The sequence below is a fragment of the Elgaria multicarinata genome, chromosome 3, assembly GCF_023053635.1.
Source record: "Elgaria multicarinata webbii isolate HBS135686 ecotype San Diego chromosome 3, rElgMul1.1.pri, whole genome shotgun sequence".
NCBI lineage: Eukaryota > Metazoa > Chordata > Lepidosauria > Squamata > Anguidae > Elgaria > Elgaria multicarinata.
In genome coordinates, this window is record NC_086173.1 from 8,057,642 (window position 1) to 8,078,765 (window position 21,124).

General features: G+C 49.6%; 1 protein-coding gene across 4 annotated transcripts in view; it reads right to left on the reverse strand.

The window, feature by feature from the left end:
- Positions 1–365: 365 nt before the first annotated feature.
- The window catches only part of LRP1 (LDL receptor related protein 1), a 360,219-nt gene continuing 339,460 nt past the window's right edge, over positions 366–21,124 (reverse strand). For all 4 annotated transcript variants that reach the window (XM_063119223.1, XM_063119221.1, XM_063119222.1 and 1 more), the window contains 15 exons: positions 19,507–19,626; positions 16,666–16,934; positions 16,290–16,468; positions 16,084–16,190; positions 15,091–15,207; positions 14,183–14,359; positions 13,422–13,562; positions 12,764–12,937; positions 11,888–12,049; positions 10,530–10,704; positions 9,162–9,266; positions 8,420–8,484; positions 7,256–7,346; positions 5,661–5,808; positions 366–2,580 (listed from right to left, as the gene is read on the reverse strand). In XM_063119223.1, the coding sequence (XP_062975293.1) occupies positions 2,440–2,580; positions 5,661–5,808; positions 7,256–7,346; positions 8,420–8,484; positions 9,162–9,266; positions 10,530–10,704; positions 11,888–12,049; positions 12,764–12,937; positions 13,422–13,562; positions 14,183–14,359; positions 15,091–15,207; positions 16,084–16,190; positions 16,290–16,468; positions 16,666–16,934; positions 19,507–19,626 (2,171 nt within the window). In that variant the 3' untranslated portion in view covers positions 366–2,439. The remainder of the gene's footprint in view (positions 2,581–5,660; positions 5,809–7,255; positions 7,347–8,419; positions 8,485–9,161; positions 9,267–10,529; positions 10,705–11,887; positions 12,050–12,763; positions 12,938–13,421; positions 13,563–14,182; positions 14,360–15,090; positions 15,208–16,083; positions 16,191–16,289; positions 16,469–16,665; positions 16,935–19,506; positions 19,627–21,124) is intronic.

Consider the following 21,124-nt stretch of genomic DNA (forward strand, 5'->3'; position numbering starts at 1 on the left):
CTTTTCAGCCATTTAAAACAAGGGACAAAACTGCACAACAGCTGGGAAACAAGCCCTGAAATGATTGGCCGCTGGGGGGGAACGGGGCGGGGCCATCTGGGGAACCCTAGAGGGATGGATTTGGCCCCTGGGCCTGAGGTTCAACACCACCTGGTAGAGAGGTAGCGTGTTTCCTCATTATAACTGGGAGAGGCCGTCCCTGGTCTAAGCCAGTCTAGACTCAGTTCACCAAGCCTGTACCTACATGGGCAGCTGCTCACCGCCGCTCACCCTGGATAACACAATACTGCTCATTCGTAATTCACAGTTTCCCTTGGAATAAGTCCTACCCCACATTAAAGAAGCAGCAATTTAAATAAGTTCGTTAGTTTTTTAAAATTTTATTTATAACAATATCTGTTGTTTTTTTAGTTTTTTTTTTGTTTGTTTGTTTGTTTTTTAGTTGTAAAGTAATCCGGCAAAAATTATTAAAACATTTGGCTCCCCCCTCCCACACAAAAAAGGCTGAGGAGACCTCCTTTCCCTCCCCCCACATGCGTGTAATTTCTACTATAAAAGCTAGTTCATCTTATTTATCGGTTTTGGATCTGTTTCCATCTTTTAAAAAAGGATGTTGGAGAGAAACCTCTTTCCAGAAAAGAATGACAGAAGTTGTGGTAATGGAGGGAGCAGAAGTGGGAGCAGAGCAGGGATGGTGGTTGTCAAGTACAACTTGTAAACTCTATTTCGGTCTGAGATGCAGGTGCTAAAATAAAATGAGATGCAGTCAAAGTAATAACACACCCCCAAAAAAGAATAAAGATGATTCCTGGAAATAAAATGCTTTCAGAAAAAAATGGTTAGTGGGAAGGTAAAGGGATGGAGGGCGGAGGGTGTGTACCGTGGTTGATGGGGGAGATTAGAAGTGGATTAGGATGTTATTGGTGGGGAAAAATTAGTTTAAGGCGTTGCAAAGAGGTGTGACTTGCTAGATGCAGTGAAATAAAAGGCGATTATTGGCAAGACCAATAAGGGTGCTGCGCTTTGATGGGATATGGACAGTACAGCTACACCAGTGGTTCTTAAACTGGCCCACAGGTCCCCAACGTGCACTTTCACATCGTCTGTGAGGTCATGATGAAAATAACAGAGGCAAATGCCTTCTTAAATGCAAACGGTGACAAAGGCCAAATAAAAACTCAGCAGCTTCCGCACTCCTAATAAAACTGCACTTTACTGCACACAGAAGAGGAAGAGGAAGCGTTGTTGGCGTGGGTAAGCTTCTCCTACACCTGTTTATATGCTGCATGCCACTGGGGAGTTTGCCACTTTAACACGTGATTGTTTAAGGCGTCTTTCCTAGAGCGGCCACAAAACCTGGCGACAATTTGGAGAGTCCCTTGAGCAAAATCTCTGAGGAATTTCAAAAGCGTTTAGGTAAGATGAGAAAAATTTCCCATGAGGGTTTCAGACATACCCAAAGGGTGAACTTGTGATAGGGTGCCTTGTCCGCCTAAACATCTGAGAAATTCTGAGGGGAGCTAAAACCATTTTGATAAGATGAGTCAAATTTCTTTGGGCAGCAATTGCACCTCCCCAGCAAAAAAAAACCCAAACCCACCTCTCTTCACCCCCAGCTAGATCACAGTGTAGAAGGACTGAAGTTTTGACTTGTAACGTTCCAAGTGGCCTTCCAGGTTGGGGCTGTAACATTAAAAAAAAAAATTGCAGTGTTCTGCACGGAACAAGGCAAAATAGTGGCCCCCAATACATCAACATTTAAGAATCACTGGTGTATATAGCAGGATGCCTTTAGTTTTAACTAAATCTGCATTAAGGTCTTGTCCGACTGGCATTATAGCGTGGTCCACATTCTGTCAAACCAGAGTCTTTTTTTCCTGTGCTTGAGAAGGAAGAAGCGGAATTTCCCCCTTGTCCCCCGGATCCGACATCCCCTTTTTTCATGACATCCCCTCAATTGACTTCTTCTCACATTCATAGCAGAAGGGAGTTTGGCCCCCCACCAGCAGCTCCCCTTCTTTCTTCCGCAGCACCCCGAAAAGGGGTGTGAAATTTATTCCAAGTTTTTAAAAGGCTGGCAACCTAAAGCCACCTGCACAGGAAGCAAAAGGAGGTTGATTTGTGCAGCGAAGAAAACGACGCAGCCAGGTTAAGACCATGGAGCCCTTCAACCCAAGCGAGGGTCATCTTGGTTTCTCCCCCACCTCCCAATGTTGCCTTTCACTCCGTCCACCCCAAAGTCCAGTGACAGAGATTCAGCGGCTGGTAGATGAAAGGGAATATACAGGTAATAATACTGCTCACATATAAAAGTAATAATCCTTCATTTGTACATTTATACAGTGTTCTCTTGCTCCCCCGCCCTCCTGCCCTCCCCAACCCCATCTTGTCTCTTTCCGTCTGGTCTCTGTCTGGGCCGGAGGCCCATCCCCCAGTTCCCTATGCCAGGGGGTTGCCGAGATCATCATCTGCCCCTCTGGACAGCAGCTCCCGCTTTTCGTCCGTGCTGGCTAGTGAGTTACGGCTGTTGTGGGCGCCCATGTAGAGTGTAGCGTACACTGGGTTGGTGAAGTTTGTGGGCTGGAGGGGAAGGAGAGAAAGAGAAAGTGTATGAGAGACGGCTGGGAAAGAGGAGGGCAGAGATGGCTTCTCAGGAGATTCCCCAGGTCCTTCTATACCTTCCCCAGGCCCTCCTTCTATACCTTGCCCATCCCGCCCTAAGCCACACCACCACCTCAGGGATCACTCTTCACATACTTTCCCACCAGGATGTGGTAAAAGCCAATAGCACATGATGTGAAGAGAAGGTTATGACTTGTCCTTTCAGATTGAGTTTCAGCAACCATCATAACCATGAGGCTAGGATAACACAACGCGCCCTGCCCGACCCTAAGGTCATCCTCAGGGGCCCTTCTCCATGAGCCCCTGCCAAAGGAAGTGAGGCAGGTGGCTACCAGGAGCAGGGACTTCTCTGCTGTGGCACCCCGGCTGTGGAATGAGCTCCCCAGAGAGGTTCGCCTACGTTATACTCTTTATCTAAAGGATAATCTCATATGTACGTGCCTAGACCCTAAGATCATCCTCAGGGGTCCTTCTCCGTGAGCCCCTGCCAAAGGAAGTGAGGCAGGTGGCTACCAGGAGCAGGGACTTCTCTGCTGTGGCACCCTGGCTGTGGAATGAGCTCCCCAGAGAGGTTCGCCTACGTTATACTCTTTATCTAAAGGATAATCTCATATGTACGTGCCTAGACCCTAAGATCATCCTCAGGGGCCCTTCTCCATGAGCCCCTGCCAAAGGAAGTGAGGCAGGTGGCTACCAGGAGCAGGGACTTTTCTGCTGTGGCACCCCGGCTGTGGAATGAGCTCCCAGAGAGGTTCGCCTACGTTATACTCTTTATCTAAAGGATAATCTCATCTGTACGTGCCTAGACCCTAAGGTCATCCTCAGGGGCCCTTCTCCGTGAGCCCCTGCCAAAGGAAGTGAGGCAGGTGGCTACCAGGAGGAGGGCCTTCTCTGCTGTGGCACCCCAGCTGTCAAATGAGCTCCCTAAGGAGGTTCGCCTGGCACCTACACTAAATTCTTTCAGATGCCAGGTGAAGACCTTTTTATTCTCTCAGTATTTTCAGTCTATAAATATAATTTAAATGTTGCTGTTTTAAATATTGTATTTTAAATTTGTATTTCTGCACGGCTGTTGATTTTATCCTGGTTGTGCTTTTATATTGTATTTTATATTATGTTTTTATACTGTTTTATACTTTGAATGGTTGTAATTTTTGTGAACCGCCCAGGGAGCTTTGGCTTTTGGGCAGTATAAAAATGCAATAAATAAATAAATGCACCCTGCACTGGGCTGCCTTTAAAGACGTCTAGAAGCTGCAGCTAATGCAGAACAGAAGCGTTATGCTCCAGTATTCCCATGGGATTCCTATAACCTCTAGGCACAATATTGACCAAACCAACTTGGGTCCCTACATACCTTATTAGCAAAGGAGGGAGGGGATCTGTGACCACCAGATGTTTTGACTTAGAGCTTCCATCAGCCCTAGCCAGCAGTCACTAGTGAGGGATGATGGGAATTGAAGGTCATAATATCTGGAGGGCCAGAAGCTGCCCATTCCTGCCATTTTGATTGCCTCCTTCCCTAGGCTTGTATTTGGTTTTTCACACCACCAACTGAAAATGCCTTCTTTAAATGTCTGCCTTTTGGGGATAGTGCTTAGAACACCAGAGGCATCATATCCGTTGCGAACATTCAGTCAAGTACTGTATTAGTTACAATCAGTGCTTATAACTACAGATAGGCATGGTAAGGCCTTTACATGGCCAAAGCCACCCCCGTACATCCTACTGTTACAGCACTATATACACAGCCAGTGGCCACTGGTGCCACGCCACCGCTCTACTATTAAATCCCACGTGAAGGGATGTGCAGAACCACAACCTCTATTTAATAGCCTTGTGTGGTGATGATCTAAGGGTTGGGTCAGATAAACACGTGGCTACCTTTGCTTCTCAACAATTGTGTTACTGTGCATTGATGAAGACAATGCCGTTAGTGCTATTGCTTTACCCCAATCATGGAAGGAGGAAAGAATTTCCCTGCTGGATCAGTCCAAGCATCTTCCTAACCCAGTATCCTGTCTCCCATAGTGACCGGCCTCATGTTCCTTCCCCTCTTGTTTGACCCTAGAGGTACATACTTCTGAACACGATGAAGATTCAGTTGTTAGCTTCCATCCTTAATGAATTTGTTTTTCAAAGCCATCTAAGCAAGTAAGTATCGCTACATCTTGGTCTGGTAAAGTTGTAGTGCTGTGAAATTTACAGCACGACAAGAGAGACTGCAAATGGCACACAGGCTCACATACTCCCTTTCTCTAGCAGGATCCCCACCCACCCATGTGTTCCCTTGTCAGGGTTAACCATGGCTCAGTGTTACAGCCGCGCACCCATAACAATGCTAACTACAGGTCTCACATTAACCAGCATTTGAAATCAGGGTTTCAAATGGCTTTGCAAACCATGGTTAAGTGAAAACCTGGTTGATACTCTTGATCATGGTTGGCATCATTGCACATGTGACAATGTGCCCTGGTTCCTCAAGAACCCATGATTTGCTCATGAGATCAGCGTTACCTGTGCACCAGGCCTTACGGCCAATGAATTCCCTATACTTGGCCATTTATATGAGCGCACTCTCTCTCTCTGGTGTTTAGAGTTGTGAAGCCACACAGTGATGCTCTGCAGAGATACAACCTCGTCAAAGCGTAAGCATCTTCCAAGAGCGGCATTGGCTTGAAAACCTTGCTGCCCAAACGTTTGGGACAGAGCCATATGCAGACTCAAAAGTAGATTCCCTGGAGGTGCGTAGCTGTGGATGCTTGTCTTCTGAAGGCCCTGGGCTCAGTCAGCAGACGAAGTCTCATCTCCGCCCAACGAAAGGCAAATAGAAATCCCAGCACCCTCCGCCTCTCACAGGGTCTCCTCCTTGGACCCGACTTCCTCACTCCTGTCCTCCTGCCCCTACGCACCGCCGCCCTTGGTTTTATCACCCCTGCCAGAGGCCTTTGTGGGCTCCCTCCCCGTTCTCCACCTCCTGGTGTCCTTCTCATGCCACCGTTGCATATTCATCCATCTCCCCACCCCCTCTTCCAAACCTTGTCGGGGTCAAGGGCGAAGTCGGCATCTAGCAGCTCCCCCACGTCGTCTGCGTCGGGGTCCCCTTCATACATCTTATAGGTGGGGTTGCCAATCTCCACGTTCATGGCACCGTTGGTCATGCGCTGGTGTTGGAAACCTTTGGCCCTGGGGATTGGGAAGAATGTGGATGAGCTGAGGTCAACACTAGTTGGGTGGGTGTGTTGCACTGTCGTGTGGGGAGGAAATAGCTAAGACTAGATATTCGGGGCAGAGCTACACATTATCCCGGGATATGCAAATCCCCAAACTTGTGTTTGCCAAGATAATGCAAGTGCCGTGATGTGGGGCACTTGCTGAGGGAATTGCCAGGAGGGTGAGGTGCTTTATCTCCTCTGCATCTACTGATTCTTCTCTGCAAACGCCCTCCCCCACTCCCCGGAAAAATAAAATGTGTGTATTACAGGAGAAAACGGATGAAAGAAGAAATTTAAGCCCACACACACACTGTTTTCCTTGTAAAGTGTAATCCAAAGTTCATGGCATGGCCTATCATACACATTTTGGCAAGTGATTTGAAAAGGATGATCTTGAAAGGCAGCAATCATACCAGCTCCACATAGTTCCAAGACAGCCCAGGTAACTTATTATGATTTTAAACACACCATGGAACATTTCAGCAGATTTCGGGGGTATGTGAGGATGCATTTATTACCAAAGACGAATGTGGCATGAGCAACAAGAACCGAATTGGGGTGGAACCAAAGCGGAGACACAGTCAAGAGTTTGCTCATGGGATGAGCTGGGCAGGGGTGATGAATGAGTTTTTGTATTTGTTTGTGTGTATGTGAGAGAAAGAGAAAAAGAAGTCTAGCTTAGTTAAACAACCCAGCTAGGACCTAAAAGCCCCCAAGCACCCAGTACAGTAGACAGACGCACCCTCACACACCACCCCAACAGCAGTTTCTCAGTAGCTGGTAACTTTGAGGCTCAACTTCTGCAATGCACTCTACAAAGGGCTACCTTTGTGCCTAGTTTGGAAACTTCAAGTAGTTCAAAATATGGCAGCCAGGTTGGTCACTGGAACACCTAGGGGTGACCACATCACACCCGTCCTAAAATCTCTTCACTGGCTGCCAATTAGTTTCCGGGCGAAGTATAAAGTGTTGGTTATCACCTTTAAAGCCCTACATGGTTTGGGCCCGGGCTACCTGCGGGATCGCCTTCTCCCGTACAATCCGCCCCGCACACTCCAGTCCTCTGGGAAGAATCTACTTCAGTCAGCAAAGGCTAGGCTGACAACCATAACCCAGAGGACCTTCTCTTCTGCTGCTCCCAAGCTGTGGAATGGCCTGCCGGAGGAGACTCGTCAGCTTGACAGTCTTTTAACATTCAAGAAGGCTGTCAAGACTGATCTCTTCCCGCAGGCCTATCCAGTAGAATTTTAGGGTATTTTAGTATGTTTTGGGGATGCTTTTAGGATGTTTTTAAACTGTGTATACCATGTTTTTAATCAGTATTTTGTGCTTGTTGTTCCCTGCCTCGATCCAGTTGGAGAGGCAGGTAAGAAATAAATTATTATTATTATTATTATTATTATTATTAGCTTGCTTACCCTTTAATCCGTTTCTTGTACCACACCACAGCACCTGCCACCAGTATCACCAGCAGCAGCAGCAGGATTGGGATGACAATGGACACTGTCCCTAGAAGTAGAAAGACGCTGGTCATTAAGAATTGCCTCCAAAAACCCACTTCTGGGCAAAGATTCGGCCCAGCTTTCATCTGCTCTAAATATGTGCACAGTCTACCTCTTCACCTCTGCAGGTATTTCCACTTTGGTACAGGATGGGCACTGATATACACAAGATGTTCACGGAGTAAGAGACTGCGTTTCTCTCCAGTTCCAAATGAGGGCCGGTGTGGTGGTTAGAGAATCAGACCAGCACTTGGGGAGACCCAGGTTCAAATGCCATCTTCGCTACAAGGCTCACTGGGCCAAATCTTGGGCCAGTCACTAAATTTTTTCAGCCTAGCCTAACTTGCTGGGTTGCTGTGAAGATAAAATTGGTAGGGGGTGTAGAGAACCATACACGGCACCCTGAGCTCCTTGGAGTAAATGTGAGACATAAATGTTTTTTATATGTGAGATATAAATTGTTTCCTATTTAAGGGCACAATCTTATCTGGATTGCCAACAGCCTCTGAACTCGTAGGTTGTCAAGTCTCCAATGCAGGGGCCACCCTGTGCTCCAGCCGCCCTGCATTTCCCGCAATGGTGCCTTGGAGGGAGGGAGGGAGGGAAGAAAGGAGGCTGGGGCAGCCATGGGGTACATCGTATCACAGCCACCACAGTCTCCGCGCTCTGTTTTCCAAGTGCAGAGAGATCGCCAGTGTGGTTCTCTCCGTGCTGGTTGGGGTGGAGAGGAAGTGGGGAGTGCCATCTCCTGGCTCTGAGGTCGGAGCCAGGAAAGCGAACTATCGTACGGCCCCACAGACACTGTTGAAGGGATGTTGGGTCGTTCTTTCTGTGAACGGAATGCATTCACATGTACGTAAGTGAGTAAGAAGAGTCATGTGGGGTCAGGCCGAGGGTCGATCTAGTCCAGCATTCTGTTCACCCACCTCTGCTGTTTACTATAAAAAGTCGCCAGCCCTGTACGAACAGACATCCCCTGACACCTCCGGCTCCAGCCCACCCCCACCCCCACCCAAAACACTATCTAGCTGTCCCTCCCTCCGGAGACGGCCCTTGACCTCCCTTCCCCAGTCTACATACGGTTGCTCTGCTGCTCGCTGACCACAGATCTCTCACAACGCTCCCCCGTCATTTCCACTGTACACCTGCACAGGAAGAAGCATAAAAATAAATGGGTCTGTCATGCGGGCATTGTGGCCATGGAATAAACCCGGGACGCTCCTTGCTGGGCAGAGGAGATGCTGCAAAGTTAGGGGGACGACAGGGAGGAGGAGGAGGCTGGAGAGGCAGGGAAGCGGCTCATGTGCTGGGCTTCGGCAATGGGGAGGTAGGAACGGTGGCTCTGGCTAAACATCTTGGATTCTGCTGTAATCCAGCAGGCGGGAACTGCTGTGGCATCTCGCTCACGCCAAGCCCCACATCAGAAGGAAGCGGACGGCCTTGCAAGGATGTAGGGGAGAGGCAAAGCAAGGCAAGGGCATGCAGGCCGCCTGTGCGGGGGCCAGAGCCAGGCAAAACCGGAGAACGTCCCCAAATAACCCGATGGAAAAGTGAGAACAAATCACCCCGAGACTTGTTCTCGCTTTTCCATCGGGGCAGATGCGTTGTGCAGCAGGAAAATGATGCAATTCAAGGAAACAAGTCTGTGAGCCTGTCTGTCTAAGAACGGGGGCTGGCAGGGATTTTAGGGAAACAGGATCACACAGGGGTTGAGTCCCCAGCACCACGGTCACTATGGGAAGCAGGGTGGCATTTAACTCTGCTCTCCTTCCGAGTGAGCAGGTAGGCAGCCCCCCCTCCCCCGTTTCCCCTCCCTACTCACTGGCATTCTGGCATAGCGGTTTCAGCATTCATGGTGCACGTGCCCCCGTTCAAGCAGTAGTTGTTGCAGGTCAAGCAGCTGGGGGCCGTCCGGCCATCAAGGCAGCTGCAAACATAGAAAGGAGTTGTGGTCAGTGTGGCACACCAGTTCCTTCCCCGCCACAAGTGAACCACAACCCCATTAGAAGCCCAGCAGTGACTGGTAGGTTCTTGCCCCGAAGTAATAGACCCCGTTTCAGCCCTACTGATCCACAGCTTCCCATCCAGGACAGCCTCACTGCATTCCCCAAGATGCCTCCTGTCCCAATCCCGAATACAGCAAAGGAACGGGGGCTGATACGGAACGCTCACGACTGCCATTGATGCTTTGGAGAAAACAAGGATTCCCATGGGTTGGACACGTGTGCCGCTGGAAGGGGAGCATCAGGCCTTACCGCCTCCTTTTCCAGGCAAAAACCTCTTCCTTCTGCTGCCTACACTACCTAGTGCTAAGGCAGGCATGGTCTTAAAAGAGCAGGTGAAGCACATCATCATTTAGAATCATCGAATAGCAGAGTTGGAAGGGGCCTACAAGGCCATCGAGTCCAACCCCCTGCTCAAGGCAGGAATCCACCCTAAAGCATCCCTGACAGATGCTTGACCAGCTGCCTCTTGAAGGCCTCTAGTGTGGGAGAGCCCACCACCTCCCTAGGTAACTGATTCCATTGTCGTACTGCTCTAACAGTCAGGACGTTTTTCCTGATGTCCAGCTGGAATCTGGCTTCCTTTAACTTGAGCCCGTTATTCCGTGTCCTGCACTCTGGGAGGACCGAGAAGAGATTTGAACTACTTTGCTTGAGAGCTGATAGGAGGGGGCATACAGAAGCAACATCCCCAAACTCCCTGCCCCGTTTTTCCAAGCAGCTGTATTCTGTCCCTCCCTGCAGCCACTTAGGAACATAGGAAGCTGCCTTATACCGAGTCAGGCCATGGGTCCATCTAGCCCAGTATTTCCGACACAGACTGGCAGCAGTTCTCCAGGGTTTCAGGCAGGAGTTTTTCCAACCCGACCTGGAGTTGCAGGGGGATCGAACCGGGGACCTTCTTCATGCAAAGCAGGAGCTCTTCCACTGAGCTACCGCCTCTCCCCTCCGAGCTGTCCAGTTCCCCTTCACTCCCTTGCCAATGGTGTTGTGTTGTCCCTCTCCCAATGCCATAACCCAAGTTGTATTTTATGGTTTTAATTTTTGCGAACCGCCCAGAGAGTTTCGACTATTGAACAATACAGGAACACAGTAAATAAATTTTGTGTAGGAGACCCCAAAGCATCCTTGACTGTCACTGCTCAACACAAATCCACTCCCCGCTCTAACAATAACTGGGCACCTACATGCAGCTGACGTTGCCGGTCTGCTTGGTGATGGAGCAGTTGCCCTTGAGACAGCGATCACACTTGTTATTTTGGCAACGGTCACCGTAGAAATTTGGCAGGCAGTGGCACTGGTGAGTTCCAGAGACTGTCAGATAGCATATGCCGTTATTCTCGCAGTAGTCAGAGCACAGGCCTGAAAGGTAAAAGAAAGATTGCAGTCAGGGGATGAAAGATTCCTTCGTGCAGCAGGGCCCTAACAGAGGCTCTGATGTTCCTATAAAAACTCACTGCTAACTCCCTTTCAATCTCCTTACACGGCTCGGGACCACAATACCTGACAGAATACCTTCCTCGGCATGAACCCACCTGTACATTGCGTTCAGTATCTAAGGCCCTTCTCTCCGAGGGAAGCTCGGAGGATGGCAACAAAGGAGAGGGCCTTCTCACGGTGCCCCCCCCACCCCAATTATGGAATGATCTCCCCAGTGAGGCCCACCTGGCACCAACATTGCTATATTTTCTGCGCCATGTTAAAACTTTTCTCTTTTCCCAGGCATTTAGCGACACGTGATGAGTTTCATTGATCCTGGATCTGTTTTTATAGTTGTTTTTTGGATATTTGTTTCTGTGGTTTTAAATTTTGTATATTGTTTTTACATACTGTCTATTGTGTTTATTTAGGGATTAAACTGCAAAATCAGCATTTAAAAATGTGCTAAGTACCTAAATGCTTGGTACTTAGTTATCCCAGTGATGGTTATGTCCACCTTTCCCAGTGTGATGTCCTCTGGATGCTTTGGACTACAACTCCCATGGTCACTGGCTAGAGCTGTAGTCTAAAACACCCGAAGGGCACTAGGTTGCCTAGCCCTGCCCTAGAGAAAGGAACCATTGCTCTCTCTCTCTCTCTCTCTCTGATTGGCTTCAGGATGATGTTAACTAATTCTGAAGCCAGCTGAGCAATACAATTCCTCTTGCCTTCGCTCTAGGGAAATGCTGGCAGGGGCCAGGGGGATGATGACCCCCAGGACTGTGGGGAGTGCCCCTGCTTCCAAGTTCTGGCAGTGGGGAAGAAGCAAAGCAGGGGGGGGGGTTGTTTGAAAAACCTCTCCCTTCCAAAGCCCCCCCCCCCCGGGAGTACAAATAAAAAGTTCTCTGAGAACCTTTGGCTCAGCCTTGAAGGGCTCAGGAATCATCGCTTGACCTGCTGTGGCTTACTGTTATGGAGAGCGTTGCTCGCTGGACCAGCTGCAGCTCCCAGATCTTTTGGGATGGGAGCAGCACGCAGGTGGGATGCCTCCCCCACCCACATTGACAACCCTCAGGACTCGCCGCTCCCAGGCCTGCTGCGGACCGGAGGCCCAGGAAGGACTTACGGTATTGGCACTTGTCGCCGGTGTAGCCCACCGGGCACCGGCAGTTGGGCTGGTTGCCCTGGTTGACGGTGCAGCTGCCGTTGTTGAGGCAGTAGTCGGCGCACAGCTGCTTGTGGCACTGAGAGCCGGTGAAGCCGTTGGGGCAGCGGCATGTCGGCATCCCTGGGGAGGGCGGAAGGAAGGAAGGAAGCAGAGGCTCTTAGCAGGAGGGCTGGGCCAGCGCGGCAGAGCACCGGGGGGGGGGGGGGCTCGGGAGGAAGCCCAGCGTCCAGCCCAGCGGGCGAAGGCGCCTCCCTGGAGTCAGCTGTGCCCGTTACTGCCTGGCCCGGTGCTTCCACAGGACTGCGCGTTGGGAAAGCGCAAAGCATCTTTGGGTGCCAGGGGTTGGATTTTGGTACCGCTGTTCAGTCCTGGGATCAATCTTTGGTGGTGGTGGTGTTGCATTTATACCCTGCCTTTTTCCCTCCAAGGAACCCAGGGCGGCGTACATAATCCTCCTCCCCATTTTATTTTCTCAACAACCACCCTGTGAGGTGGGCTGGGCTGAGAGTCTGTGACTGGCCCAAAGTCACCCAGTGGGTTTCCATGGCCGAGTGGGGACTAGAACCCGGATCTCCCGACTCTCAGGTTCAACACTTCAGCCACCACACCACACCGGCTCTCACAGGAACGAGCACTCACCTATCACCCGCAGGAAGCTGATCACACAAACGTTTTTGGGTTTTGAGCTGAAAAGCGCCTAGTCACGTCAACAGTTCATCCTCGGGATCCAGGGCTGAATTCTAACTTCAGCTTCTTCAGCGACGGCTCGGCCTGGCTCTGATCCCACCCACCCCGCCACCCTCTTCCGAGGTCATCCGACTCTTCCCCACTCACCAGAGAGGGAGGCAGCGCAGGTGCCCCCGTTCTGGCAGTAGTCAGAGCACTGGTCATGCTGGCACTTGTCCCCGTTGTAGCGCGGCTGGCACCGGCACTTGGGCTGCTTGCGGGCGTTGAGGAAGCAGCTGCCCCCGTTGAGGCAAACCAGATCACAGGTGTCGGTGGTTGGAACTTTAAAAAAAAGCATGCCGTGAAACATCATCATCATCATCATCATCATCGTCGTCGTCATCATTATTATTGTGCCATCGGCATTCCTGGTGCTTTGCAAAGTGCAAGAGGAGAGTTCCCTGCCCCAAAGAGCTTACAATCCAAAATTCAACATGAGGGGGAGGGGAGAACAGAAGGAAGTGGAGAAAGGGGGTAAACAAGGAAGAAATACTTGGCCGTTTCAGCTGCTTTAGGGCTTCTGCCTGCAAAGCGTCCACACGCCCCACTGGGGTTCGGCCCAAGAGGTGGCAAGGCAGAACATGGCCAGGCCACACCAGGTAGATGAGGGACAATCAATCCAAAGTGCAACTTTCACTTCCCAGGTCAGGATGTAAAACCAACAGGTGGGTCTTAACGGAGGAAAATGCCACTGGCGAGGAAGGCAGGAAGTGCTTCGTCATCCTGCCTAGGGGTGGGGGTGGGGGTGGGGTGAGGCTGCACATACCAACAGGTGAGACAGTAGGTGAGGGGATGAGCACGCATGTGCCGTTGTCCAGCCTCCTGCCGTTGGGGCAGGTGCACACTGGGCCGCTGGGGCTCAGGAGGCAGAGCCATTCGCACTTCTTCCTGTCGCACGGGTTGGTCACTGGAGAGGAGAGGCAACAAGAACGGGGAGTTCAACAGAGGCCTGTGGGACACCTCTTGCCCACCCACCCATTATGCCAGATCCGCTGGTGGCCCTAAACAGGCTCCAAAACAGAAGCCAAATCACAGATAAACTTCCTTAACCGTGGTTGCTATTCTGACCTTTTATCTTCTTTTTCTCTAGCCCTTCCTTTAACATAAAATACCTTCAATGCCCTTCATCCTCTTCTCTGATTCCTTTCTAGTTTGACAACATCCTTCTTAAACCGAATCTGGTACTCATACCACTAACACTGTTCTCAGACTTGCTAAGCTAGATCCAGAGGGTCCACCTATCTCTTTCCCATGCTTATGATTTCTAAGGATATTTTTTTAACATTTTGCTATATCCTTATTTGTTTGCTGGATTTTTGTAAAGTACCCTGGTTGGCTGCAGAAAGGCAATATAGAAATGCAGTAAATAAAAGGTAAACCCAGATCCAGAACCATGACTACATCTGTCTCCCTAGATCTCTTCCATGTCAGACCTCCCATGGGTGCCCTAAGCCCCAACATGGGGTCAACGTCACTACCTGCTCTCTTCTGCTAGTAAGGCCTGGTGCCCCGAGATGCATTACTAACCATCTGGCTGTTTATACTGGTGGTAAAGTACCACATCAGTGGCATGGTTGAGCCCAGCGGTGAGGTTGGTGACAGTGCCGTTGCCAAACTTGTGGATCTTGAAGATGCGGTTGTTGATATAGGTGACGCCGTAGATGTAGTCCTCAAAAATGTCAATGCTGAAGGGGTGGCTGAGACCTGGGGGAAGAAGGGATGGGAGACGTGTCTTATGAACTGACTTGGTAGCTCTGCTAATGGCTGCATGCCTGGGGATACTGGAAGGCGTTTGAGTTCAGCCAGGTGTGCTGTGCATTTCTCCCTGGAGAACAAACACACAACTAGGAAGGGGGGGGGGAAATCCCACAGTTCCATTGTCTAGTGCTATGGGGAGAGGCAAGAGATCCAGAGTCCTGCGGGAATGGCAGGGAAATCCCACAGTTCCATTGTCTAGTGCTATGGGGAGAGGCAAGAGATCCAGAGTCCTGCGGGAATGGCAGGGAAATCCCACAGTTCCATTGTCTAGTGCTATGGGGAGAGGCAAGAGATCCAGAGTCCTGTGGGAATGGCAGGCACAAATACTCCGTGTTCTCTGAAAGAAGAGCCCGCCCATTCAATTGCTGATGACTTCCTAGGTTGCAGCCAGGCAGCCGCATTCTCCCACCCCGGCCTGCAGCACTATTACAGAAGTGGGACAAAGATACTTCTCCAGGAAGACGTGCCAACCAGTGTGGGGGTCCAATACTACAGGTGCCAATTTGGGCCAATTCAGCTGTTTAGACTAATAGTCATCACCACACTAGCTCCCTTGTCAAAAGCAAAAAGAGCTTTAGGAACCACAGAGGAAGAGGTGGTGGAAGAGGAACTCTTTGCTGGTTGAGCACAGACAGACCCCTATGGCTTGCTGCTGCTGCTGCTGCTGTTCAATTTACCTTTCTTGCTGTCAATGGCCACCACTGGGTCCGTGCCGTTGAGCCGGATGCTGCCGATCACGGAGAGCTTGGCGTCGGCCCAGTACAGGCGCTCGTTATGGTAATCGACCGCCAGACCTGCAGGTAACCCATGTGGGTAGGGGTTTCAACAACCAGCCGTGCAAAAGCTCTCGGAAAAAAACCCCAAGCGTCTTGGATGAGGAATCCCCAAATGTTCCACCTCTTCTCATGCTTCCATTCCTCCCCCGGCCCTCTCCAGAAATGCCCACACTCTTGGGGAACAATCTGCATCTTGGATGAGGCAGGGCTGGAGCACTAGGGTGCAGTGTGCCCAGTAAGGTCCCAGGCTCAGTCTTTGACATCATCGCCAGCTAAGAGGGATCTTTGGCACCAGGGCTGGGAAAGGACACTGTGCCTGAGAGCCTGGAAAGCAGATGCCCATCGCCCTGGGCCAGGAGGGCAGAACCTCAAGCCTGGGGGCCAAATCCAGCCGTCCTGGACTCTCAATCCAGCCCTAAGGCCACGCCCCCTTCCCCTGGCCCCACCCCCTTTCCCCCAACCAGCAATCGTTGGGAGGCTTCCCAGCTTCTGTGCAGCTCTCCCCTCCCCCGCCCTCCTTCCCCATTCTGAGAGGTTGAAATGCCTCCCCTAAGACTTAATCGCTGGCAGGAAGGTCTTTAAACTAAAATAGGCCTGTGTTTTGTCCCCGCCCCTTTTGCCCTGCCCATCACTGCGCCGTGGCCCCCAAGAGCGTTTTCCGAAATGGAATTTGGCCCTCAGGTTCAGCACTCCTGCTGTAGACCATTCCGTAGACAGGTCAATGACCACTCTCAATGTAAGGCAAATTCAAATGTTCCTACATAAGGGGGAATTGACTCGGTGTACTATTATTACCAAATCTGTGATACCAGCTCTGAGTGTGGCTTACCAACCATGTCATCAGTGCCTACTCAGCAGGAGTGAAGGCTGACACCTTCTTTGGCCTCAACTCACCTGTCGGCCACTGGATATTGTCCTGTACCAGCGTCTCCCTCAGGGTCCCGTCCATAGCAGCCGTCTCTATCTTAGGGTGGTTCCCCCAGTCTGACCAGTACATGGTGCTGAAAAGGGAAAGGGGTCCTGTGAGTTCACCCTGGGGAATTGACGGGCGGCTCAAGATGGAAGAGGAGCTACGTAAACAATGCCGGGGCCCGTCTTACCCTCGGAGCGGATCCACGACAATGGCGTGCGGCTCATCGATCATGCCGGAGATCAGCGTCTTCCGGTTCTCGCCCTTCATCTGTGCCACTTCGATGACGTCACGCCCGGAGTCTGTCCAGTAAATGTTTCCAGCCACCCAGTCTATGGCTATGCCCCGTGGCATCTTCAGCCCAGAGATCTGCCCGGGAGGGGGAGATGAAGCAAGATAAGCATCACGAGTTTATTTTGTTTCTTTAATTTATTTAATGCATGTTCATATGGCCCAACAGCTGAGCAGTTCACAATGAGCCAAGGCCTCCTCCCCACCACGGCTCTGGGCCCTTAGGCTGGTGCCCCCCTGCCAGATGCGCTCCTTCATGAACTCCTGCCACTTACGTTGAGGTGGGTGACACCGCCATCGATCTGCCGGCGGTTGCGATTGGAGGCGCTAGAGCCGGCAGAGGACGGCAGTTCCCGGCAAGAGATGCGGCCCGTGTGCCAGTTGGTCCAGTAGATCTTGTTGCCCTTGACGTACACATCCATGGCGGCGATGCGGACCGTCTCGTCCCCTTGGAAGGCAGGTTCGTAGGCCGAGTTAGGGTTGAAGGGGTACATGCTGCGGATCTTGTTGTCATCAGCAATGTAAAGTATCTGATACTCAGACCCTAGAAAGGAACGGAGAGAACCCTTGAACTGATCATTAGGGGCCCATCCAATCCATCCACCACCATCATTATTATTTGTTATTTATTTACAATATTTATATACCACTCCCCATTGAAAATTTCAGAACGGTGTACAAGATAAAATGAAAATAAAAACAGAATAAAACACTTAAAACAGATTTTAAAAGAAGCAGATACAATGTCACATGGCTGGACATTAAGGAAAGGCTTCCTGGAATAAAGGTGTTTTCAGGAGGCGCCGAAAGGAGTACAAAGTTGGCACCTGCCTGACCTCCAGAGGCAGGGAACTCCACAGGAGGGGAGCCACCACGCTGAAGGCTCTTCCCCGGTGGACTCCAATCGGAGGATGGGTCTGTGAAACCACCAGGAGCAGACTCTTGGATGACCTCAGTGACAGGGCAGGTTGGTGGGGAGAAGGCGCTCTCTTGTTGCATTTATAGCCCACCTTTTCCCCTCCAAGGAATCCAAGGCGGCGTACATAATCCTCCTCTCCATTTTTATCCTCACAGCAACAACCCTGTGAGGTGGGATGGGCTGAGAGTCTGTGACTGGCCCAAAGTCACCCAGTGGGTTTCCATGGATGAGTGGGGACTAGAACCCGGATCTCCCAACTCCCAGTCCAACATTTTAGCTACTAAACCACACTGGCTCTCCATCCCTTTATGAGCTGCCTTTTAGGCTGAACCACCAACTTCCCAGGCACACCTGATGGGTACACGGGAGAGGGCCTTCTCCGTGGCTGCTCCAAGGCTCTGGAACTCCCTTCCTAGGGGGGCCAGGCTGGCTCCCTCTGTGCTACAGTTTCAGAGGCAGAAAAACTCTTTTTGTTTCAGCAGGTTTTTGGAACTATACTGGACCTATTTTAATGTATTGGATCCCCCCCCCTTTTAACTTGTTACAGTTTTTAAAACTCTTAATGTGTTTTTAATTTTACTGTAGGTTTAATTCTATTTTAACTTTTAAAATTTATATTTATGTTTTAATTTTGTAAACCGCCTTGAGTCTCAGTACTAGGAAAAAGGCGGGATATTTATTTATTTATTTATTTATTTATTTATTTATTTATTTATTATTATTATCACTACTACTACTACCTTATAAGCAATGATAAAAACAGAAGATCAAAATTAACAGTTACAACCAAAGGGCACCATATAGACACTGGTCACAGCAGAGTCCTCAGTCAGTTATAGGCCAAGATAAACAGAAGAATCTTTAGGCCTGCTAGAAGGCCTGTAATGATGGCAAACATCAATTGGCGCAGAGTTCCACAAGCAAGGAGCTGCTTCTGAGAAGGCCCTGTTCCTCATGCCTGCCAGCCCAATTGCTCCTACAGATAGATTAACAAGAAATGCCCATCACAGAACGCAGGGAGACAGGAATGGCTAGAAGCAGGTCTTCAAGTAACCTGGGCCCCAACAATTTAGGACTTTAAGGGCTTATTATCAGCACTTTAATTTGGCCCCAGAAATGCTCTGACAACCTGCGTAACTGGTACAATCAAGGTGTCACCTGATCTGAGCACCTGGCACCTACCAGCACTTCAGTGGCTGCATTTGAAACCAGCTGCGTTTGGTACTGTCTTTGAGAGCGCCTTACAATAATCTGCCTGGATGTCACTAGAATGACGCAAGGTCCATCTTCTTCAGCTGGCCTACCAGCCCAAGTTGCAGCCACCCTGAGCTTTCACAGGACAAATCCCAAACTGAGTGCAACCCTGTCTGGGACTCTCAAAACGAGAGCCACGAACAAGCCAGAGGAGAGGAAGGTCATGTAAGGAGACACTGTCGTCAAGGGGAAATAGTGTAGTTAGAAATAAGAGGCCAATATCCATCAGCCAGAGAACCAAGGGCCACTGGGGGGCGGCACCCCACTGACTCCTAGGATAAACATCCCAGCAAGGGGTAAACTAACCTGACCCCATACATCGGCCAGAGAAGGAACAGCTGCAGGGAGCTTGTTTCACCCTTTCCTGCCATAAGGAACACCTATAAGAATTTTCAAACTAAAAACAGGTGCCTCCGTTTTGCCTTTGTCCTCCTCCCTCCCAATCCCATTTCCTTTTGTGTCGTGTCTTTTAGACTGTAAGCCTGTAAACTTATTCAGCCCTCCCAGCAGCTGGCGTTGCCAATGACAGAATTAAGCATGCCTTTGGTTCCCTCCTACTGAAATTAATCACTGGAGTTCCTTCCGTGGTGAGCAAGGAGAAAACCTGACTTCACTGACTCCCATTGAGAGGAAGTCGATGTCCTCAGCCAGCTTTCGCCCCCATCACCATCACCTATCCCGGCTTCATGCCTAGTTCTGCCATGATCAGATAAAAGAAAAGACAGGCTGTGATGGGGGGGGGGGGTTTCCGTGAGGCAGCCTAAGACTGGAGATGATGGCTTGATGGACAACAGAGTGGCACGCGATGCCAAGCAATGCGTGTCTGTTAAATACCAGAAGTACATGTACGTGTATGGATACACAGGCATGCATACATGAAGTCCCCAAAGCTGCATTACAACTGGGATCAAGCTCCCCCGCCCCCCATTGAAAGTGCTGGTACCTTCTGCCTTGCACATCTGATGGGTCTTCATGAAGTTCTTCGCACAAGTGCACATGTACGAGCCTTTTGTGTTGTTGCAGAGCTGGCTGCAAATGCCGAAGTTCAGGCATTCATTGATGTCTGCGTGGAGCAAGGGAGACAAAGGAATAAGGTTATCCGATACAAACGGGGTTATCTGATACCAGCACCTCTGGTGGGAATGCCCGCGGGTTCAACAGTTTTGGCATATGGTGCATCAGGAATTATTGCAGATAACAAAGGAATATATTCATTGTACCCCAGAATTAATTTTATTATCCTGGTATTATAATAAAAATGAACCTATTGTAGCTAAACAATTAGTAACTTTATTAATAGCAGCTGCGAGACAAACAATAGTTCAACAGCGGAAAAATTTGGATCATTTTGACAAAGAGGCATGGCATAAGAACATATGGTCTACTGCAGTTTGTGAAAAAGCAACACACATAAGTTACAAGTTGTTGTTTATTCGTTCAGTCGCTTCCGACTCTTCATTTCACACACAACTGATTCTGAGATGTTGACGTATGTGTCGAACACAGCTAGGGATATATGGACTGTATAAATGGTATGAAATTTCCGATAAAGAATAAATTCATAGTAAAGTTACAATAAAATAAAGAATTTAAAAATGTAATAAGGGCAATAAGCTTCACTCCATTGTTTTCATTATTATTATTATTATTATTATTCATTTAGAGGAGGGAGGGAGATATATTATATTATACTATACTATATTATAATGTTTGAGATATGTTGAATATATGAAAATCTTCAATAAAAACCTTATTTTAAGAAATCAGATACAAACAACTGAAGCTACAGTACAGACAATAACTTTTCAGAGATCTGGAGGCAGCATTGTAGAAAGATGCTTTCCTGCAATTGGTTCCCCCTGCCCCCCGTGCTGACAAAATCTTTGGTCAAACTTGCTAAAGCAATTAAAGAAGTCCATGCAAAAAGCAGAAACACCCCAGAAATGCAATATTAGTACTTGCGTAAGAGAATTCTGTGTGGCTGTTACAGCTACCTATTGGATAGTGCCTGTGACATCACTGGGAGAGAATAATATATTCCTCGCCTCTTCCACCCGCACTGAGACAAAATAGTCCTGGCTGCACATAAACATTCAAATGATGGGTTCTGAATGGGAGTGTTAAATATTCAGGAAAGAGATTTTGGGGTCATGGTATAAACAACAGTTCGGGGATCAATCCTAGCATATTGTTTTCTTCTAAGAAAGTGTTTTTTGGTGCAATTCCTCCAGGGGTCAGCAAAACGGTGCCTGTAGGTATACTAGTGCCCGCCAAGCCCCCTGAAGCCCCTTGCGCGACCCGCCACATGCCACCTCTTCCACCTTCTGAGCCTCCCTCGATTCAAGTCAATGGAGGGAGGGGGAAAGAGCGCCCTGGCCAAAGATGTCGTAGACACCCCTTCCATTAAAACCTCTGCTCTCTTGTGTCTTCTTTCCCCCTCCCAGCCTGCTTGTCCTACAGTTAGGTTGTGAGGCTGCAAGACGGATCTGTCTTTTGGAAACGGTTTTGTATAGGCCCCACAGAAAGAAGCTATTGTTGTAGGCACTGTTCTTCCATCGTCA